Raw genomic sequence first — 21,115 nt, 5'->3', positions numbered from 1 at the left:
GGTTAAATTGTATCATTACCGCCACCTATTGTGCAGGAGTAAGAAACGAACTTTGACGAGCGTCACATTATTTTATGTTTCCACTCACAGGTAAAGTGCTCACTACGCAGCCCCCCCCCCCCCACACACACACACAACCCTTTCCAGCACTTTAGGAGAGCACGAGATGAATGACGTGCCTTAAGAGGAGCCCACTGGTTTATCAGTCCGTTACAAATATCTTGCTTGACAAAACTGAACTAATACACATGATCGTACGATCGGTTTGATACTTCAGCTAAAAAAAAAGATATTAACGCGTGGACAGATTTAATCTTTTTATGACTAATGATGCTGGTGGTTTATAGCCGACAATGGTAAACGGCGAAGTCCTTAAAAAATCTCAGAAATTACGTCAAAATTAAAAACTCTACTAATTGTGATTAATATTCATGCAGTGTCTAGTGAAAGTGGAGGACACTAAACAGTTTTAAGGGGAGTGGGGAACGTGAACAAAGCACTCTCAGAGCGCGTGCTGCCCAAACAGCCTCTCACAGATATAGCCCGTGCTGCGGGTTGAGGAGACGGCGTGACCCAGGTACCACAATTATTAAAAAGTTATTTCAGGTCTCAGATACTCGGAATTCTTGCTTTTCTATTTCACTACAATATACCTAAAGGTTATTAAAACCGTAGGCTATTTCACGTAATCATGAGTGCTGCGTTTTTGTTTGTTGTGAAAACCACAATCTTTAACTGAGAAATTGGTGCAACAAGAAATTGTGTAAAAAAGAAAAAAAGAAACGGAGGTATTCTGATGGTGTCCCCGCAAAAATTACTTTTTGTTTTTTATTTGACATGCTAAACGAATCGCTTCATCCCCACCTATGAGCGAGTTAGGGTTCATTTTGGTTGACCTGTGTGACATCACTGAACAATGTGGCCACGCCCACATATCGTTACCTATAAAGTCACCCTTGTCCGTGAAAATTCTTGAGTTTGGCTCCCAACAAGTCGAACTTATAATCGTACAAGGCACCACTGGTCGATGGAAGTATTTAACTCAAGGAAAGCCCTGTAACAGTCCAAGAAGGCAAAGACTACCACCAGTAACACTTAATAGTTATATAGCCAAAGAGAGTGTTATCATGGCTAAAAACCCAAAAATACATGCACACTCATCAATTAAAATGTAAAAGCAAATATCTCCATCGAAAGTCATTGAAAGTTTTGAGATAGTTATCACAGATGGGAGAAACCAGATGAAAGATGTTACAGAACGTATCAGTGCTGATGAAGACCAGTTTACTGTGAGCAATCATTTCCCATTCACTGGTTCTTGGTGACACAGTTTTGCATTCATGGCCATGAAGATGTATTTATTCAGATCAGAGTCCAAATTTAAAATCCAAAGACAAAACGTTTATTTACAAACAGGAGAAAAGATACTCCATCTTCCTGAGAGATGTGTGTTGATTGGCCATTTACAGTAAGCCAAAGGCTTTATACTATGTGTTTACACCACCAATATGAGCACATTCCTTCAGTAGTTATACATACATTCATTGCTACTTTATATTTATGTGATATAATGAAAAAAACCCATGATGGGGCAGACAGATCGATAATAGCAGATTGATAATGTTTAAAATATGTTCTCCTCACATAGTCACAGTGTATTTACTCCCACAGAACACAAAGGACAACGCATAAAGAGTATAATGTGTTTGTGTATCTTATAAATGATAAAATCTTCCACTTCTCAAAAATTCCATTTACCCTGTTTTGATGTATAATTATCTCTGTGGCAAAACTGATACTGAGTTCATAAGTTTGTGACTGATGAATGTTTTGTAACTTAAAGCGTTAGATTAACTCACAGAAGAGACTGTGGTCCAGCACACCACAGAGACACTGACCTGGTGAACTGTACACTATGGACTACCCAGTGCTGTAAAGACTCATTGACCCTCAGTAGATGCCAAACAAGACCTGCCCTAATTCAGGACTGCAAGTCATGTGTTCTGTACCCTTTCAGATTATATAGATGTACTGGCTGTCTGTCTGTGTGGGACAGGTCTGTCTGTCGGTCTGGGATATGTCTGTCTGTCTGTTTATCTGTCTTTGTGTGGGGATTGGTCAGTCAGTCTGTCTCTGTGTGAGGATTGGTCAGTCTGTCTGTCAGTCTATGGGTCTGTGCCAGGGCTCACTCTCAGTAAACACAGTAACAAATACAGTGGGCAGTGAAAGTTAAAGCAAAAACTCTTTCTCTCTCTCTCTCTCTCTCTCTCTCTCTCTCTCAGTGATCGGTCCAGTGGAGTTATAATGCGTGATGTCTCCAGTCATGTATCAGTCAATACTCACCATGTAAACTCTGTATGCATACACATCATCTGGACGCAAACTGTTGGACAGAACAGAGTTGAGCTGGGACAGTGGGATTCAGGATCTCAGTATCCACTGGTCTTTTTTCTGTTTTCTCTATTTGGACATAAACACAGGATAGCGGGATTTTTTCTTTTTTCTGTTTGTTTTGCTGGAAATGGAAGAATGTTAAAGGAATAGCATGTTGTTAGTGTTGGGAAGAGTGTGGAAATTGTGAATTTTGTCTCTTCTTGTGTGTTGATATGAAGTATATGAACTATAAAAGGATCACACATTCGTTTTGCAAATTTAAATTTAGGATTGAAACAGACTGGATCACTGCTTTGGTCTGAATTCTCAGTTCTGTGCTCCGGAGTCAGAAAGACAAACAGAAATATACCAGCGCGGTCAGAGCTTCTGTTACTGATACAGGCACTTTAACCCTAACCCTAAATTTAACCCTGACCCTGACCCTGACCCTAACACAGAAAACAACAGCACGATGTGAAAATCACTGGACTTCACTGTGCTTGAGTATCCATACTGAAGGTTAGAGTTCAGTGAATTACCTTTTATGACTCAACAGACAATATAGAGTATATTCACAGCAATAAGTTCTGTAATGATGATTTTTGTAACATATGTTCCATTTAATATATATATATATATATACATATATATGTTTTTATTTGCCAGAATGTGACACCATTAGTCTTCACTGTAGCAGCTTCATGAGATTTAGCCGTGCACTTTAGCTATGATTTTATCATCAAGGTCACAGGAAATGTATGCCTGACTGGTCTCATGTTTCCTCTCTTAAACAAAACAAAATGCTCATTATGTGTGAAAAACTATCAAGGTGGGTCTGGTTGTGGCTCATCCCATTTGACTGTTTATTCAGCCATGATTTACTACTTTGCAAAAGCTGCTTCCAGTTTCTATGAAAAATCTACAGAACCTGGAAGGTGTATGTGCGAATCCTGAGAGGTGGAAATGATCCAAATTCAGGAATCTTGTTGATGTGTAGCACTGAGATCTACGATGTTGATGATAATGATGACCGGTATGGAAGGCCTGTGTGTCAAAACTCCTGTAAGGGAAAACCCAACTCTTACAGAGCGTACACCACCAAGAAACGCACAGATTAAAACAAAGCTCATCAGTGTCTCAGTGCGGAGGTTTTGTGTTCAGTGTGGAGGTTTTGTGTTCAGTGCAGAGGTTTTGTGTTCAGTGCGGAGGTTTTGTGTTCAGTGTGGAGGTTTCGTGTTCAGTGTGGAGGTTTTGTGTTCAGTGCGGAGGTTTCGTGTTCAGTGTGGAGGTTTCGTGTTCAGTGTGGAGGTTTTATGTTCAGTGCGGAGGTTTTGTGTTCAGTGTGGAGGTTTCGTGTTCAGTGTGGAGGTTTCGTGTTCAGTGCGGAGGTTTCGTGTTCAGTGCGGAGGTTTTGTGTTCAGTGTGGAGGTTTCGTGTTCAGTGTGGAGGTTTCGTGTTCAGTGCGGAGGTTTTGTGTTCAGTGCGGAGGTTTCGTGTAATTGAAAATGAGAGAATCCATATAGTAGAAGTCATAGAGCATCTGTCTCTCAGCGGCACTGAGCTGACTGACGTAACGTTGTGTGATGTGTGCTGAGGTCCGTGCAGACTCGGGGTTCCTGTCTTTGAAACTGGGGAACGTAAGGTTCTTTGGGGCTCCGATCTCTGTAAGCAGGAAGTTTGCTTCCTCCTCCATGGTCTCAAACTTCCCGATGAAGTTGTAGTCTAGCAGGCAGGGGCTGCAGAGCGTGTTCACTGGTTCCCAGTGAATGTCCATGCCCACGGGCCTGTGTGTGTCCAGCAGGTACCGAACAAACTCCCGAAATGTCACACCGCTGCCCGTCTCCCGCGCCGCCTCAGAGGCATTGACTCGGTACTTTGAGACGATGGGCTTCCCAAAAACCACATGGTAGTATGTGTTGGGGCTTTCAAACTTGTCCCGAAATGCAGACACCAGTCTCTCCAGAGGCTCCCGCACAAAGAGCACCTTGGTGTAGGAGTCCAGGCGACCAGCGACGCCCCGTGGGTCGAAGCCGTCCAGTCGTCTGAGGTGGTTGCCATAGTGCACGGTGTCGTGCTTTATGTGGTGGGTGGAGGAGGCCAGTCCTGCCAACACCATCAGTGTCCTTTTCCAGTTGGAGCAGCCTGCTTTAGGCACCTCGCAGTAGAGGAGCTTATGTCTGTCCTCCACGTAGATGCGAGACATGTGATGGGGCATGATTGTCCTGAGCGTGTTCATTTTGTATTTGGCGCAAAGCTCCTTCACCCACTGCCGACGCGCTCTCTGGATACGCAAAAGTCTGGGCAGGTTTTCCTCTGTGGAGACAGAGGATGAGGATGAGGATGAGGAGGATGAAGAGGAGTTATGGTGCAGTGCGGCTACAGGGTCTGTTTTTAGCAGCTTTCTGTGGCGCTGGGTCAGGTGAGGAGACTCCATGTCTCTTCGTGAGCCAGCGGTGGGGGGCAGACTGCCCCAGTCAAACCAGTCAAACCTGCCTCTGCCCATGTCCACTCGCCCCAGGGCCTCACTGCACTGAGAACAGATTTCAGCAGAGAGACAGACACTGTCACTGGGGGACATTTGCAACACTTATATCCATGTCTATATAAGGTTAGTATGCGGGTCTTAATGTTTCTTGTCATTTTAAGATTGGAATTTTTTGTTTGTAATTTCTATATTTTTAGAAGTTTCCTAAAACAGTCCTTGTTTGAGAAGAGAAGCTAAGCTATGTGCTATTTGATTATAGTTTCAAACGGGCCACAGAAACAGACCTTGTTCACGGGCCAGAAATGTTTGGCTGCCTGTTTATATTTACAAGTTTACATTTACTTAAAACCATTTTAACATTTACACTTATTTACATTCATTTCATGTATGGAGATGGTATCTTTTCTTAGCTTCACTATGTCTTATAGCTTGCTGATAGGGAGGTATTACATTACATTACATACATTCATTTAGCAGACAATTTTATCCAGAACAACTTCCAGAACAGACAGAAAGAAACCAAGCAAATAACCATTAAGGCCAGATACACATATGAGTAAGTTAAAGCAAAATAAGAGTTTGAATGACAAATGCCCCATGAAACCAAACCAAAAGCCCCCATGCTATCAACTACTGAGTGGCAAGTATCACAGATACTGACTCTGTGTGACTAGCGAGATGGTTGTGGTGCTGTAAAGCGGAGTGATATACATGGTAATACGTCCCAGTGCTGTCATACTGAATGCCTCTTGTCCAATCAGCTTCTAGACCAAAACTAACTGTGGTATGATTGACCGTGATCATCTGTAGGCCTGGCTGCTCTTGGGTCAGACTGGGTCTGAGGGCCACTGGTTGAATAGACCTGAATAACCTGACGGAGGCTTTGACTTCACTACCTCCCTTTCTCCTTTTGATTCACACAAAATCGCCACATGATGGCGCCATTTCACTTTTTCTAATTTTACAGTCAAACTTTTTTTGGATGAAACATCACACACAGGTAAAAGCTTCTAATGGCGAGCAGTATTTTATGCCCTCAAATATTCAGTGAACATTTAAAGAGATTTTAAACTCAAGCATAACTTCACCACTAACAGAGTGATCAGACCTTTGTAGAGCATGGCTCATGGGAGTGTGGTGTGCTCCTGCTCCCTACAGGGGGAGCCCTGACTGTTTCCTGTGTATCAGCTCCCTATACTGGACCAATCTGATGTCCTCATGCTGGATTATAATAATGAATAATGTGATTCAGAGATGATGAGATGATGCAGAGATGATGATGATGAAGTCAGTCTCACTGTAAACAGCGTGTGTGTCCTCTTACACACACACTCTCTGCATCTCTGTGCCTCACTGTAGATACAGCCCTGGATACACTGTCCAGCTTAGATTGGGTGACACTCATCTTCATACAAACCTTCCAGACAGTGAGAGGATACTGTGACTGTGTAGTGAAGACTGTGAGGTGTGTGTAGTGTGATTGTTGAAGACTGTGAGGTGTGTGTAGTGTGATTGTAGTGAAGACTGTGAGGTGTGTGTAGTGTGATTGTTGAAGACTGTGAGGTGTGTGTAGTGTGACTGTGTCGTGAAGACTGTGAGGTGTGTGTAGTGTGATTGTTGAAGACTGTGAGGTGTGTGTAGTGTGATTGTTGAAGACTGTGAGGTGTGTGTAGTGTGACTGTGTAGTGAAGACTGTGAGGTGTGTGTAGCGTGATTGTTGAAGACTGTGAGGTGTGTGTAGTGTGATTGTTGAAGACTGTGAGGTGTGTGTAGTGTGATTGTTGAAGACTGTGAGGTGTGTGTAGCGTGATTGTTGAAGACTGTGAGGTGTGTGTAGTGTGATTGTTGAAGACTGTGAGGTGTGTGTAGTGTGATTGTTGAAGACTGTGAGGTGTGTGTAGCGTGATTGTTGAAGACTGTGAGGTGTGTGTAGTGTGATTGTAGTGAAGACTGTGAGGTGTGTGTAGTGTGATTGTTGAAGACTGTGAGGTGTGTGTAGCGTGATTGTTGAAGACTGTGAGGTGTGTGTAGTGTGATTGTTGAAGACTGTGAGGTGTGTGTAGTGTGATTGTAGTGAAGACTGTGAGGTGTGTGTAGTGTGACTGTTGAAGACTGTGAGGTGTGTGTAGTGTGATTGTTGAAGACTGTGAGGTGTGTGTAGTGTGATTGTAGTGAAGACTGTGAGGTGTGTGTAGTGTGACTATTGAAGACTGTGAGGTGTGTGTAGTGTGATTGTTGAAGACTGTGAGGTGTGTGTAGTGTGATTGTTGAAGACTGTGAGGTGTGTGTAGTGTGATTGTAGTGAAGACTGTGAGGTGTGTGTAGTGTGATTGTAGTGAAGACTGTGAGGTGTGTGTAGTGTGATTGTTGAAGACTGTGAGGTGTGTGTAGTGTGATTGTAGTGAAGACTGTGAGGTGTGTGTAGTGTGATTGTTGAAGACTGTGAGGTGTGTGTAGTGTGATTGTTGAAGACTGTGAGGTGTGTGTAGTGTGATTGTAGTGAAGACTGTGAGGTGTGTGTAGTGTGATTGTTGAAGACTGTGAGGTGTGTGTAGTGTGATTGTTGAAGACTGTGAGGTGTGTGTAGTGTGATTGTAGTGAAGACTGTGAGGTGTGTGTAGTGTGATTGTTGAAGACTGTGAGGTGTGTGTAGTGTGATTGTTGAAGACTGTGAGGTGTGTGTAGTGTGATTGTAGTGAAGACTGTGAGGTGTGTGTAGTGTGATTGTAGTGAAGACTGTGAGGTGTGTGTAGTGTGATTGTTGAAGACTGTGAGGTGTGTGTAGTGTGATTGTTGAAGACTGTGAGGTGTGTGTAGTGTGATTGTTGAAGACTGTGAGGTGTGTGTAGTGTGATTGTTGAAGACTGTGAGGTGTGTGTAGTGTGATTGTAGTGAAGACTGTGAGGTGTGTGTAGTGTGATTGTTGAAGACTGTGAGGTGTGTGTAGTGTGATTGTTGAAGACTGTGAGGTGTGTATACTGTGACTGTGTAGTGAAGACTGTGAGGTGTGTGTACATTGCAGACTCACCTCTCTTGTGCGTGTGAACTTCATCCCTAAGAAAAGGAAGATAAAGGACAGTGGATTATGCAGTAAATACTGTACTGTAGTCCACTGCGCAGACAGACAGGCCATGAGCAGAGGGGATTATGCATTAAATACTGTACTGTAGTCCACTGTGCAGACAGACAGGCCATGAGCAGAGGGGATTATGCATTAAATACTGTACTGTAGTCCACTGTGCAGACAGACAGGCCATGAGCAGAGGGGATTATGCATTAAATACTGTCTCTTACACCAACACTGTCACAGCGCTGTCATTACCTCGACCCTGAAAACCAAGGGAAAGTCTCTGTTCTCCTGGGAGAGAAGAAGCCCATAGTTATTTCTTGTTTTCTGTTGTTTCTCTGGCCTCTTGATTGTGGAGGGGATTTTAGTAGACTGGAAAACCATAGCTTGAGATAGCTCTCTGTCACTGACCCTGCACAGAGCTATGTCTCACATTGCTTAGCTGTCAAATCCTGGAAGTTGCTTGTGATGTGTCCCCATCACGTCCCCCAGAGACAATGGGAGGAACTGAGCTTCAGCTGTATTCATAGCAGCTACTGACTGTTGATATTTTTCCTCCATACTGGGGGATCTGGGAGAACTTGTTTCCAAGTACATTACAGAAGTGTGTGTGTGTGTGTGCGTGCGCGTGTGTGTGAAGGTTTGGCTAACTGCATAAATGGAGACAGGAATGAGAATGGACAGTTACGACCATGTTAGGGTCACAGCCACAACAAAATCTGTTCTATGATTCGTGATCCAATTATCAGTTAAACCTTCTTTGTATTTCCACACTGAGATAAAATGTGAATTTTAAGGCAGAGTATATTAGTGACACAGAAAATGAAACATTTAATAACAGGAGATTTAAATGAGATTCATCTCTCCTGACTGACATCTGATTTATGTTTGTAAAACACACTTGAAAAGCCATGAGATTAAAAGCCCCTGCGAAGGTAACAGCCTATCATGACGGGAAAATGTCTTCTCCAGAAATCTCTCTATTAGGTTTGCAGGGAGAGTTCTATTTCAGTAATGTGTGAGTGTGCGGAAGCTCTCAGAGTGAACTGAACACTGTCTTTTATGTAAACTTCACTGAAGACCACACTACAAATCATCCCCACAGAATCAGCAGTGACCACAACAAAGCTGTGTTCTGTTTTCAAACATGCTTTAATCAGTGTTAACCCATTCAATATGTCCCCTCTCCCAGTACCTAAAACCAGTCCAGCCTGTTAGTCTTATAACCATGAAGGTTAAACTTAACAGTTATATCTCCCTCTGAAACAGCCAAGAGTTGTAAAGTGACAGAACATTGACAGCGTTAGGCTTCTTTCACACCAGACACATGACAGGACCCCTAACACAAGCCCCAGTCATGTCCAGAGTGGACTCCTCACCAGCCAATCCACCTGTGCCATTAGACCCTGGCAGCTTGTCCAGCGTGTAGCAGTACATCTGCTCTTTGGTTTCCCAAAATAACTGGGCTATTCCACTCCTCTACATTCTCCACCAAGGTCCAGTGGCTTCCTGTATCCCACTGAGGGTCCTGCTCTGTGCCTGCAGTGGCCTCTGTGGAGCAGTGTTGACCAGCGTCAGGGTAACGGTCTGTCCTCACACGCCGGCTACAGAGCTCTGCTCAGCCTCCTCTGGACAAACATTCCATCTACCTGTGTTCCTGGGTCCCACTCATCTGGAACTCCATAGTTCCTACCTCTCGCTCCAAATGATGGGGGATGTGGGAACTGCTGAATCCCTCCCTACTTTCCCCATGGACCTGAGAAGTCACCTCTTCAGCCGGGACCATCCATAGCCGCTATACTGCTTACATCGCTCCTCAGAGCGCTTCTCATCATTTGCTTTGGAGAACAGCGTTTGCTAAATAAAGATTATAAACTGTGAACTGTAAAAGTGTGTGTGTTGTGCTTTACTGTATCTAAGACAGTGTGGTGGGTGTAGATGCTCTTAAGAAAAATAAGTTTTCAGATTCCTGATGTCTGTTCAGTGTCTGGGTCTGTGAGGGTCAGGAGTGTATGCGTATGTGGACTCCTCTCTCCTGGTTTGCATCATAGGAGCAGAACTGTTGAAAATGCTGCATTTTGTTCTGCCATTCTGGCATGGCATCAGGAGACCAGGTAAGGAATGAGAACCCTGCCTTCTAATGAGTTCAGTCAAACACAAACAAGGCTGACATTTAGTGTGCAGCCTCAGAGACGAATGCGTAATGAACAGAGCAGATGTCATCCAGGCCTCTCCCAGACCTCAGACAGCCGAGCGCCCTCAGGAGGTAATCTCATTTTCACGCAGTATCATCATCCCAAAAATCTCATCTTTTCTTTCCCGCTGCCTCTGTATTCATCTAAATAAGCCACAGCTTAATGTCTAAGCCAGAGGAAGACACAGCATCCAACGAAGGGCTGGTAATAAGATCTGGATGACGTCACAGGTATGTTGCTTGGGTTCATTCTAAGAATAGCAGTCTTGGAATAATATGAAAGTTCATCTGATATTCATACTGCCATAACTTGCTCACTAAAGGCATCAGATCTGAAATGATAGGAACATGTTTGGTTTTGTATATGCAAGCCCCTATTCTGAGCCAGTGGCCCACCTGTGATGCTGACTGTGGAACCAAGATCAACATGTCCTTTATAGCCACATCATAATCTCAGTTTTAACTATAGTAAAGCTAATCATTCTCAACCATTATGCAGTTTGTCTTAAAGACAAACTTATTGATATGAGCACTGCTTAATTAATTTTCATTTGAAGCTCATGTAGATAATATTACCAGGATAGCCTTCTTTCATCTTAGAAATATTAACAAGATAAGAAATGCATTGTCATTTCAAGATGCTGAAAAATTGGTTCATGCTTTCATTACCTCTAGATTAGACTACTGTAATGCCTTACTGTCTGGATGCTCTACTAGGTGTATAAATAAGCTACAGTTAGTTCAGAATGCAGCAGCCAGAGTTCTTACTAGAACCAAAAAATATGATCACATCACCCCTATCTTATCCACACTGCACTGGCTCCCAGTCAAATCTCGTATTGATTATAAAATCTTACTATTAACATATAGAGCATTAAATGGTCTTGCGCCACAGTACCTGCGCGAACTCCTGGTCTTTTATGATCCACCACGCCTACTTAGATCAAAAGGTGCAGGCTATTTGTTGGTACCTCGAGTTATGATGGCTACAGCAGGGGGCAGAGCCTTCTCTTACAGAGCCCCACAGTTATGGAATAGCCTCCCAATTAATGTTCGAGACTCAGACACAGTCTCTATGTTTAAGTCAAGGCTGAAAACTTATCTGTTTAGCCAAGCCTTTTGCTAATAGCTCTTTACTAGGCAAAGGAGCAGATCTGGAGGGTTCTCGGGCATAGATTGTTTGGTGAACTGGGATGTTTGGATGCTGTCGCCCCCCCACTTTAACATGTTCACTCAGGTTTGTTGACTGTGGAGTGGGTGGCCGCCTTGTGTCCCAGAGTGCCATCATGTCCATATTACCTTCTAGCTCTCCCTTTTAGCTATGCTGTACTAGTTAGTCTTGCTGGAGTCCCTCCCTTCACTCGGCACACGATGTATATTTACCTCAACCATTATGTGGAAATGAACATCTAACAATGTGCCTCTCTCTCTCTCTCTCTCTCTCTCTCTCTCTCTCTCTCTCTCTCTCTGTCGAGCCACACATGCTACTCCTGAGACACCAGTGATCCTGACTCCTCCCGCCCTGTGGACTGATCCATCCTGGTGTCATCATCTTCCATCCCCCGTCAGCCTCCTGTCTACATCACCATCCCCTTTGTTCATGCCCCAATTTATTTTCAGCTGTAACTGCCCACGTGGTCGGCACCTATTGCACACCTGTCTGACCAAGGAGGGGTCTCCTCTCTCTGTGGTCCTCCTCAAGATTTCTCCCATTTTCCCATTTCCCTCTTGGGTTTTTGGGGAGTTTTTTCTTGCCCGCCCTGAGGATTAAGTCAGGGGGTGCCGTCATATTTTGATTTGACTGTTGTGGCCTGTAAAGCCCCTTGAGACTGTAAACAGTGATATTGGGCTCTAAATAAACTTGAACTTGAACTTGAACTTGAACTTAATTATTGAATTAACCTATATCTGATATCACCTAGAACACCTAGAACCTTTTATATACATTAAATCTTTGAAACTGTAAACAAATCATATACTGTAAATATTTTTATAGACCATTTAATCTGGTTAACCCTGAACTCATTTTATACTGTGAATGTCTGTTTTATGTGCTGGCCAGAGGAGGATGGGCTCCCACTGTTGAGTCTTGGTCCCTCCCAAGGTTTCTTCCTCCTATCCACTTCATCAGGGAGTTTTTCCCTGTCACTGTCGCCTTGGGCATGCTCACTGAGGGCTCAGGCACTGATCGCTCTAAAGCTGCTTTGAGTAAAAGTGCTATACAAATAACCTGAACCTGAGCTTGAGCTTGTAACATAGTAACTATGATTTCAAAACAATATTAACTCATCTATCACATAAGACTGTGAGTGGTTTCCCTTATGAATCAAGGCAGCATGAGCATGGAGATGTAGCCATTTAATCATATTAAAAGTTGACAGTGCTGCTCAGTGGTGTGCAGAGCGCTGTTATCAGGAGAGGTACATCTGAGGCCTTTTGGTGCTGTCTCTTCCCTTTACTGATCCATTCTCACATTGTGGAATCACACCAACCTTAAACTACAGGAGAGAGGCCGGGGTGAAGCAGGTCTCGCCTCCAGACGCACTGTATGCCGATAAAGGAAACGCTCAGTTAAGCGAGGGATGTGAAGTAAAGGGAGAGAGTGTTCTGAGTTCTGTGGTTCCTGATATTCCGTTAGGCTCTTAACCTTTTAGGTCATGCTTAAAAACGGTGCACACCACCAGCGTTTGATGAACCACGGCCAGAGGGAGAGCCTCGTGAGACTGTGAAGGAGATATTTGGAGCATATTTGGTCGAAGCTTCAGTGAGGACGACCGAATTCTGATATTTCATGAGAAACAGTAGCTAAGACTATGTTGTCATGGAAATCTGAGGGAGAGACGTCTTTTCCAGTTTACTGTTTTGAACTGGTTCAGGATGAAGAGCAAACCAGATAAGCTAATCTGGGTCTGCTAAGTGACTCCAGAACAGAGTGCTCCGTGGCAGCACCTGTAACACTGTTTTCCACGACTATCATAAAACGACCCGATTAAATCTGAGCCCCGATGAGGACCTGTCTTTTCTGCTTTAGCACCTGTCAGTGCAGTAGAGCAACTTGATGATCCTAAAAGGTATATGATGATATATTATATCTGATCCTTCTCTTTGTGGTTACACACCATACTGTTTGTGCTATATAGCGCTGCTCTTTGTCGTTCTATACTACACCATACCAAACCACTCTCTCTCTCATTCGCCATCTAAGCCGCTACTCCTCCTACCAAACCAAAGCCCACACATACAGGACTTCAGTATAACCATGTTCACTGAACTATTCAGAGGTGACTGCAAAGTGAACAAACTCTTGTCTTTTCAAAATTGTTTCAGTTTTGAAACCTTTGATTTTTGTTGTGCTTTGCTGTGGCCAATATTGCATGTCCAGGTGCTGAGCTAATCTCTCTGCAGTCTGTGATTCAGGGCTGAGTCATTCTGCGTGAACAGGGGACCAGATGTGGAGAGGGCTGTGCTGTGTTTGCCTTTCCCATCATTAGGATCGCATGTAAAATTCAGCATTTCCAGACGGAGTGAGGTCAGCATTCAGAGCAGGCTCTGTGCAGGCTGAGAGAGGCTGTTTACTGCCCTCTGCTCACACTGGGAAGGTTCCTTTTGAATGAATAGCTTTTATAATAGTCTTGAGCTGCTGATGGATGATTTGATTTGATTCTGCGCACGACTCTCTCAGTCAAAATACCAGGATATGTGTATATGTCTGACTCTTTTTCACTGTTTGATGTTTACTCTAAATAATCTGGCATGGGAGAACTGCTGGGAGAATAAACATTAGCCAGTAATGATAATGTCTCCGTCATGTGGAAGTTTAAGAGAAGAGGTCTTCATTCTGGGTTCTCTGATGGCAGGCAGGAGGAGGAGACATCTTTCCCATGCCTGTTTTTGGGTCATCTGCAGTGCGAGAGAACCCCTGGTATGATGTGTTCAACACACTGATCAGGCTGGTGTGGAAAAAGCTCACAGTTGTCCCTGTTCTCTGGTGACAGGGACCTATAAGTAGTCATGGAAGGGTTCCTATGTTTGGGTTTTCCATGAGGAAATAAAGTCCAGCTCCACAGGGACAGGCAGACGGCGTGGGGGTCACTGTGCAGTCTGACTGCGCCCTTTCTACCTGAATCATTGCTCCAGTCTGGATTTAGTCACTTAAATATTTAAAACAAATTTTGTCATCACTTGAGAAATGCACTGCGCTGAATTCTAAGGCACTTACAGGTCTGGATTTAACCATGTGATAATACACCAAGAACAACAGATTACAATAACAGATTACAATAACAGATGTCCATTTCTGATCATTTCCCCCGGTGCATTCCAGTGTACTACAGGTGAAATGAAAACTGGTTTCTTGAAATATTCTGAGATTATGTGAACTTTTCATGTTCATCCAGCCATTTGCAAAAAAAAGAAAAAAGAAAAAAAGAATTAAAACAGTGAAAAGTCCCATTAAATATCAGGCCCATTGGAGCTGTAATGTTCCACAGAGATGTTTTAGTCAGTCCAACTGTGAGATACTGTTGAGATTTTGACTCCTATTAGATTTGTAGTATAAAAGGATCATGGGATGAGACAGGTGTTCATTTAAAGACAATACTGAGCCTAACTGGTAAACTACAGCAATGACTGGTCCAGTACTGAGTATGAACTGGTTCTGGTTCTGGTTCTGTCTGGGCTCCAGACTGAAGGAGAATGACACTGATATGTGACTGGGGCCAGATCCTGGTCCCGCCGGACCTCTGTCATGACTGTTCCAGGTCTCCACTGAACCAATAACCCAATAACAAGACTCTTAAGGGCTCTCCTACTGAAGGAAATGTTTTAAACACAACTGCTTTTCTTCAATAAGAGACAGTCTGTCAGTCTCATTAAGAGACAGTCTATTATCAGTCTCATTAAGAGACAGTCTGTCAGTCTCATTAAGAGACAGTCTGTCAGTCTCAATAAGAGACAGTCTGTCAGTCTCATTAAGAGACAGTCTGTCAGTCTCATTAAGAGACAGTCTGTCAGTCTCAATAAGAGACAGTCTGTCAGTCTCATTAAGAGACAGTTTATTATCAATCTCATTAAGAGACAGTCTGTCAGTCTCATTAAGAGACAGTTTATTATCAATCTCATTAAGAGACACTCTGTCAGTCTCATTAAGAGACAGTCTGTCAGTCTCAATAAGAGACGGTCTGTCAGTCTCAATAAAAGACAGTCTGTCATCAGTCTACGAAGTGACAGAGAGGGAAGCAAGGAAGGGAGTTAGCATTTAACAGAATATTTTAAAAATGTCCAAAATATTTTATTTGGTGCACTGACATTATCGTGCTTTAAGAAAAAAGCCTTCGTGCACTGTCCTCTCATACAAAGAGAAAATTCTGAAACTGCAGGGAAGATTCCTCTAACCTTTGTGTCTGGACAGAATTGTCAGTGGTTTTTATGACAGCTTCAAAAACACCTCCATTAGAGGGCAACAGTTGCCTTGAGCATATCATCATTAATCATATTTAATTTGAGGTAATGATAAGTAATTGAAACGCTGTGGGTTGTGTGATGGGCGTAATGCAGCTGATTGAGCCTGTGTCTGGGTCGCTGGGTCCTGGACTGTGGGAGTGAAAGGCAGACTGGAGAGAAATGTGGTCTGTATGAGTGGACTGTTTGTCCTCATACAAAGCCGTTGGTCCCAGTGAGGAGACACAGTCTGGTCCTGCTGCAGGCTTCACACTGATAAGAGACCTTATCAAGACGCCACATGTTTTATCACTTAATGAGCAATTACAAACATTACAGTGTTATAATGCATGTCCACATTATTGTGATATGAGTTTGACACCTGAAAATGGCTCAGTTTTTTTCTTTTACTTTCACCTCTGACTTCTGATGTCTATCTGTGACACGTCCACTGAGCAAACAAACACTGTAGAGCATTAGCCAAGTGTGCTGAGAATACAGGTATGGTGTTACAGAAGGAGCAGTGATGTGTGGAGTTAAAGGAGGAGCAGTGAGGTGTGGAGTTAAAGGAAGAGCAGTGAGGTGTGGAGTTAAAGGAGGAACAGTGAGGTGTGACGTTAAGGAAGGAGCAGTGAGGTGTAGAGTGAAAGGAGGAGCAGTGAGGTGTGGAGTTATAGGAGGAGCAGTGAGGTGTGGAGTTAAAGGAGGAACAGTGAGGTGTGGAGTTAAAGGAAGAGCAGTGAGGTGTGACGTTAAGGAAGGAGCAGTGAGGTGTGGAGTTAAAGGAGGAGCAGTGAGGTGTGGAGTTAAAGGAGGAGCAGTGAGGTGTGGAGTTAAAGGAAGAGCAGTGAGGTGTGACGTTAAGGAAGGAGCAGTGAGGTGTAGAGTGAAAGGAGGAGCAGTGAGGTGTGGAGTTATAGGAGGAGCAGTGAGGTGTGGAGTTAAAGGAGGAACAGTGAGGTGTGGAGTTAAAGGAAGAGCAGTGAGGTGTGACGTTAAGGAAGGAGCAGTGAGGTGTGGAGTTAAAGGAGGAGCAGTGAGGTGTGGAGTTAAAGGAGGAGCAGTGAGGTGTGGAGTTAAAGGAAGAGCAGTGAGGTGTGACGTTAAGGAAGGAGCAGTGAGGTGTGGAGTTACACGTAGAACAGTGAGGTGTGGAGTTAAAGGAGGAGCAGTGAGGTGTGGAGTTAAAGGAGGAGCAGTGGGGTGTGGAGTTAAAGGAGGAGCAGCGAGGTGAGGGCAGATGGTTGAAAATGAAAAAAACAATGCTTTTGATGTATTTCCAAACAGAATTCACCCAGTGAGTTGTCTGTGTGTGATGAAGGAGAATGTGTTTGTTCCTGTCTGATGAAAAATAATAAACTGTTAATTTACAGACAGAGCACAGCTCCACTTATTAGATGTTTTCTTCTGTCACCGCATGCATTACAGTATAAACATGCCCATAATGAGGAGAATTTAAATGGAAATGATGCATCTCAGCAGGATGCCTGTGAGATGCCTGTGTCTCACTGTGTGAGACAGTGTGACTCTGGAGACTGGTCTGTGCTTTTCCCTTTACAGAGAGACAGCTACAGAGTATGACAGGGAGACAGCTACAGAGAGCAACAGGGAGACAGCTACAGAGAGACAGCTACAGAGAGACAGCTACAGAGAGACAGCTACAGAGAGACAGTCATACCGTCACAGCCCGCACCTCATCTTTGGACTCTTGTTTTGATATGTCTTGTGCTCCTGTTCTGTGTCTGTCTCCGCCCCTCACCTGATCCTGTTTGTCCCATTTATTAACCTTGTTTTTCCCCTTGTTAATTTCAACCAATCATGTTTGCCCTGTTTAGTTCCCCTCTTGTATTTTAAGCCCTTGTGTTTGACCTGTCCTTTGTCTATTGTTGTTTGTGTTCGCTGTTAGGCTGCACCTTTTGTTACTGGTCTTTGTTCCTGTTTGTCAGCCTTCTGTAAGTAAAGTCCTCCTTTTTGTCACCACCATCACCGTGTCTTCCGCTTGGGTCCACCACCACTCCATGCCTGACACATACAGAGACTGTTGTGATGGACCGTTACATAATACTGAAGGTAATCTGGTCAACGCTGTGTTATTAATAAGAATGAAAAAAATCACCCTGAGCAGAAGTGTGAAAGCAAAATGCTATAAATGAAAGTAAGAGCTGGTGAATGTGCTGAGAAAAGCAACCGGTTAACAAAAGTGTGATATATTAATGAATGACACAGAGTGAAAGTGCACTCACAGAACCAGCACACAAACTGGAGTTAGCTGAGCGAGTAATACAATACATGCTGGGATCACTTAATAGGAATTACTGCATGTAACAAAGTATTCACAGATGCTGGTGCACAGACAGGCCCTGGGAAATTGAGCTACATGTTCTGCTTTACTGCTCCTGGCCTGAGGCCCACTGGTACCAGTCTGCCAACAAAGTCCTTCTAAGAGATCAGAGAAAACAGCGGGATGAAAACGAAAGCAAATGAAACAGGAGGAGTGTGAACGAGATAAACACGTTTTGTCCTCTGTAGACGATCCCCCTCTATTATAATGTCGGCTGCTTCTCCAATAACCCCATCAGGTGGTTAGAGAGATATTTTAGTATCAGTCTCCATATGTAAGTGTAAATGTCACCTTGTTTTAATCTTGCACTTTTTCGCTCCTAAAAAATTTCTCTCTGATTGTTGTTTGTCCTGGATCCAGCGAAGGGACTCATTCTTCTCTTAGCCCACACTTAAGTTCAGGAAATCGCCTCCCATATCCTTTAGCATTTACACTAATGCCTTCATACGGTAAGAGCTCTCTGTGCTAATGACAGGCTGCGTGTTTTAAAGGCCAAATCAGAGGAAAGTCAGTCTTTCTCTATCCTGCCACAAGTCTCTGGTCACACACACAGTGCACAGTCAATACTTATTTTCAGCACTTATCAACAACTCACTTATGACATGGCTGCAATGCATATTCAAACAGTGTGTGGTCTAAAACAGGGCTCATATGGCTCACATCAGGTTTACGTTACTTCAATACCAAAATATTAACCAATGTAATTAACAGAAAGTTGCACTAGCTGACACACAGAGGCCTGAAAATATATAAGAGAAAGATGCATCCTGTATGAATTTGAATTTGTTTGGCTTTGGACTCTCAGAGATTTGTATCACTGCGTCTCAAACACTATAGCACTGTGTCACTGTTAAAGTGTGTCTGATCTACATTACTGTTTTGAGCAAACCTCTTGTCTGCAGGTGTGTGTAAACCTGCTCAGTCCAAGCTCTGATTTGCTTATCTAACTGTCCATCAGGCTCTAAGCCTCACCGTGAGCATGGAGATTCCCTTAGTTTAGTGGCACAATGACTCTATACAGTGTCTTTACTAATGGTAGTTCTCTTCTTTTATAAATACCTCCCCCACCCTCTCTCTCTCTCTCTGTCTGTTACTCAGGAGAGAAGGATCACTCAACCTACTCCTGGGACACTGACACTTCCTCCCATAGTGAGCAGCATTTCAGGTTGTCAGTTTGTTATCTCTCTTCAAGGCTTAATCCTTTGTTCCTTTAGATAAGGCCTTGCCCACAAACTGCTCTGCTTGTAGGTAGTTTCTTCACCCTCTTGAGATCTGGCGTTAACTGCCGTTTTCACTGTATAACAGGGTAACAGATACACGGTTTACGGTGTAACAAAGTAACAGATCCGCAGTTTACTGTGTAACAGGGTATCAGGTACATGGTTTACGTTGTAACAGGGTATCAGGTACACGGTTTACGGTGTAACAGAGTAACAGATCTGCAGTTTACTGTGTAACAGGGTATCAGGTACACGGTTTACTTTGTAACAGGGTAATAGACACACAATTCACTGCGTGACAGGGTATCAGGTACACGGTTTACTGTGTAACAGGGTAACAGATAAATGGTTTACAGGGCGACTGCTGTTGAGTCCTCTGTGCACAGGTACTCATTCTGAGCCCGGGTGTTAAGCTAAAGGTCACTCAGAGGGACACATTGCAGATTCATACACTGAACCAAAATGTACCAGTGTACCAGTGATATTTGATTTCTCAAGTTCTTCCATAAAACGTGTTTCATAAAACATGTTCTGTAGAGATATTGATTTCTGTCCAGGGACCGAGACCGGGATCTTTTGATGGTGTCACAATGCGTCAGATACGCCGCCTGTCTGACAGCCAGAGCCTGTCTGACATTTCACAACCCCTGTTTACCTGCTGCTCCCGCTGTCAACACTTCAGTCAGACTCTTCTTATTGCTGTGGGCACAAACCTAAACACGAGTTCATACGGTCCATGCCTTGGTCATTTTATCATTGAGTGTTCCTTAATTCTTTCAACATGATGTTTAGAACCTGGGCCAGAGACAGTGCTTTAACCCTGCACTGTCAGAGTAGGCGATTTAAGTAAGAAAAATGATGCTCTTTAACCCTGCACTGTCAGCTGAAATCATGTTCAGTTTGGATTACCATCATGTTACTCGGTGCATTGCTTGTGGAGGTAAATTTGTGTTGTGTTCAGTTTGTGTTGTAGGCATGTGGAGGTAAATTTGTGTTGTGTTCAGTTTGTGTTGTAGGCATGTGGAGGTAAATTTGTGTTGTGTTCAGTTTGTGTTGTAAGCTTGTGGAGGTAAATTTGTGTTGTGTTCAGTTTGTGTTGTAGGCATGTGGAGGTAAATTTGTGTTGTGTTCAGTTTGTGTTGTAAGCTTGTGGAGGTAAATTTGTGTTGTGTTCAGTTTGTGTTGTAGGCATCTGGAGGTAAATTTGTGTTGTGTTCAGTTTGTGTTGTAGGCATGTGGAGGTAAATTTGTGTTGTGTTCAGTTTGTGTTGTAGGCATGTGGAGGTAAATTTGTGTTGTGTTCAGTTTGTGTTGTAGGCTTGTGGAGGTAAATTTGTGTTGTGTTCAGTTTGTGTTGTAGGCATGTGGAGGTAAATTTGTGTTGTGTTCAGTTTGTGTTGTAGGCATGTGGAGGTAAATTTGTGTTGTGTTCAGTTTGTGTTGTAGGCATGTGGAGGTAAATTTGTGTTGTGTTCAGTTTGTGTTGTAGGCATGTGGAGGTAAATTTGTGTTGTGTTCAGTTTGTGTTGTAGGCATGTGGAGGTAAATTTGTGTTGTGTTCAGTTTGTGTTGTAGGCATGTGGAGGTAAATTTGTGTTGTGTTCAGTTTGTGTTGTAGGCATGTGGAGGTAAATTTGTGTTGTGTTCAGTTTGTGTTGTAGGCTTGTGGAGGTAAATTTGTGTTGTGTTCAGTTTGTGTTGTAGGCATGTGGAGGTAAATTTGTGTTGTGTTCAGTTTGTGTTGTAGGCATGTGGAGGTAAATTTGTGTTGTGTTCAGTTTGTGTTGTAGGCATGTGGAGGTAAATTTGTGTTGTGTTCAGTTTGTGTTGTAGGCATGTGGAGGTAAATTTGTGTTGTGTTCAGTTTGTGTTGTAGGCATGTGGAGGTAAATTTGTGTTGTGTTCAGTTTGTGTTGTAGGCATGTGGAGGTAAATTTGTGTTGTGTTCAGTTTGTGTTGTAGGCATGTGGAGGTAAATTTGTGTTGTGTTCAGTTT

General features: G+C 43.4%; 1 protein-coding gene across 1 annotated transcript; it reads right to left on the bottom strand.

Annotated features, from left to right (window-relative positions):
• Positions 1 to 3,850: 3,850 nt before the first annotated feature.
• Positions 3,851 to 9,362, bottom strand: LOC115829130 (carbohydrate sulfotransferase 8-like). Its single transcript, XM_030793184.1, has 2 exons — positions 9,246 to 9,362; positions 3,851 to 4,903 (listed from the first exon to the last, which is right to left on the bottom strand). The coding sequence occupies exons 1-2, from the start codon at positions 9,360 to 9,362 to the stop codon at positions 3,851 to 3,853; spliced, it is 1,170 nt and encodes a 389-aa protein (XP_030649044.1).
• Between the last annotated feature and the right edge of the window lie 11,753 nt (positions 9,363 to 21,115).

Source organism: Chanos chanos, chromosome 2, assembly GCF_902362185.1.
Source record: "Chanos chanos chromosome 2, fChaCha1.1, whole genome shotgun sequence".
Classification (NCBI taxonomy): domain Eukaryota; kingdom Metazoa; phylum Chordata; class Actinopteri; order Gonorynchiformes; family Chanidae; genus Chanos; species Chanos chanos.
The sequence above is the reverse complement of the archived record's forward strand: the minus strand, read 5'-3'. Positions and strand labels throughout refer to the sequence as shown.

Excerpts from the sequence above, each read along its gene's own strand:
- LOC115829130 (XM_030793184.1), bottom strand. The coding sequence starts at position 9,362 with ATGTACTGCTACACGCTGGACAAGCTGCCAGGGTCTAATGGCACAGGT. Across the intron at positions 4,904-9,245 it reads GGGGTCCTGTCATGTGTCTG|TGCAGTGAGGCCCTGGGGCG; the intron begins GTGTGAAAGAAG and ends ATCTGTTCTCAG.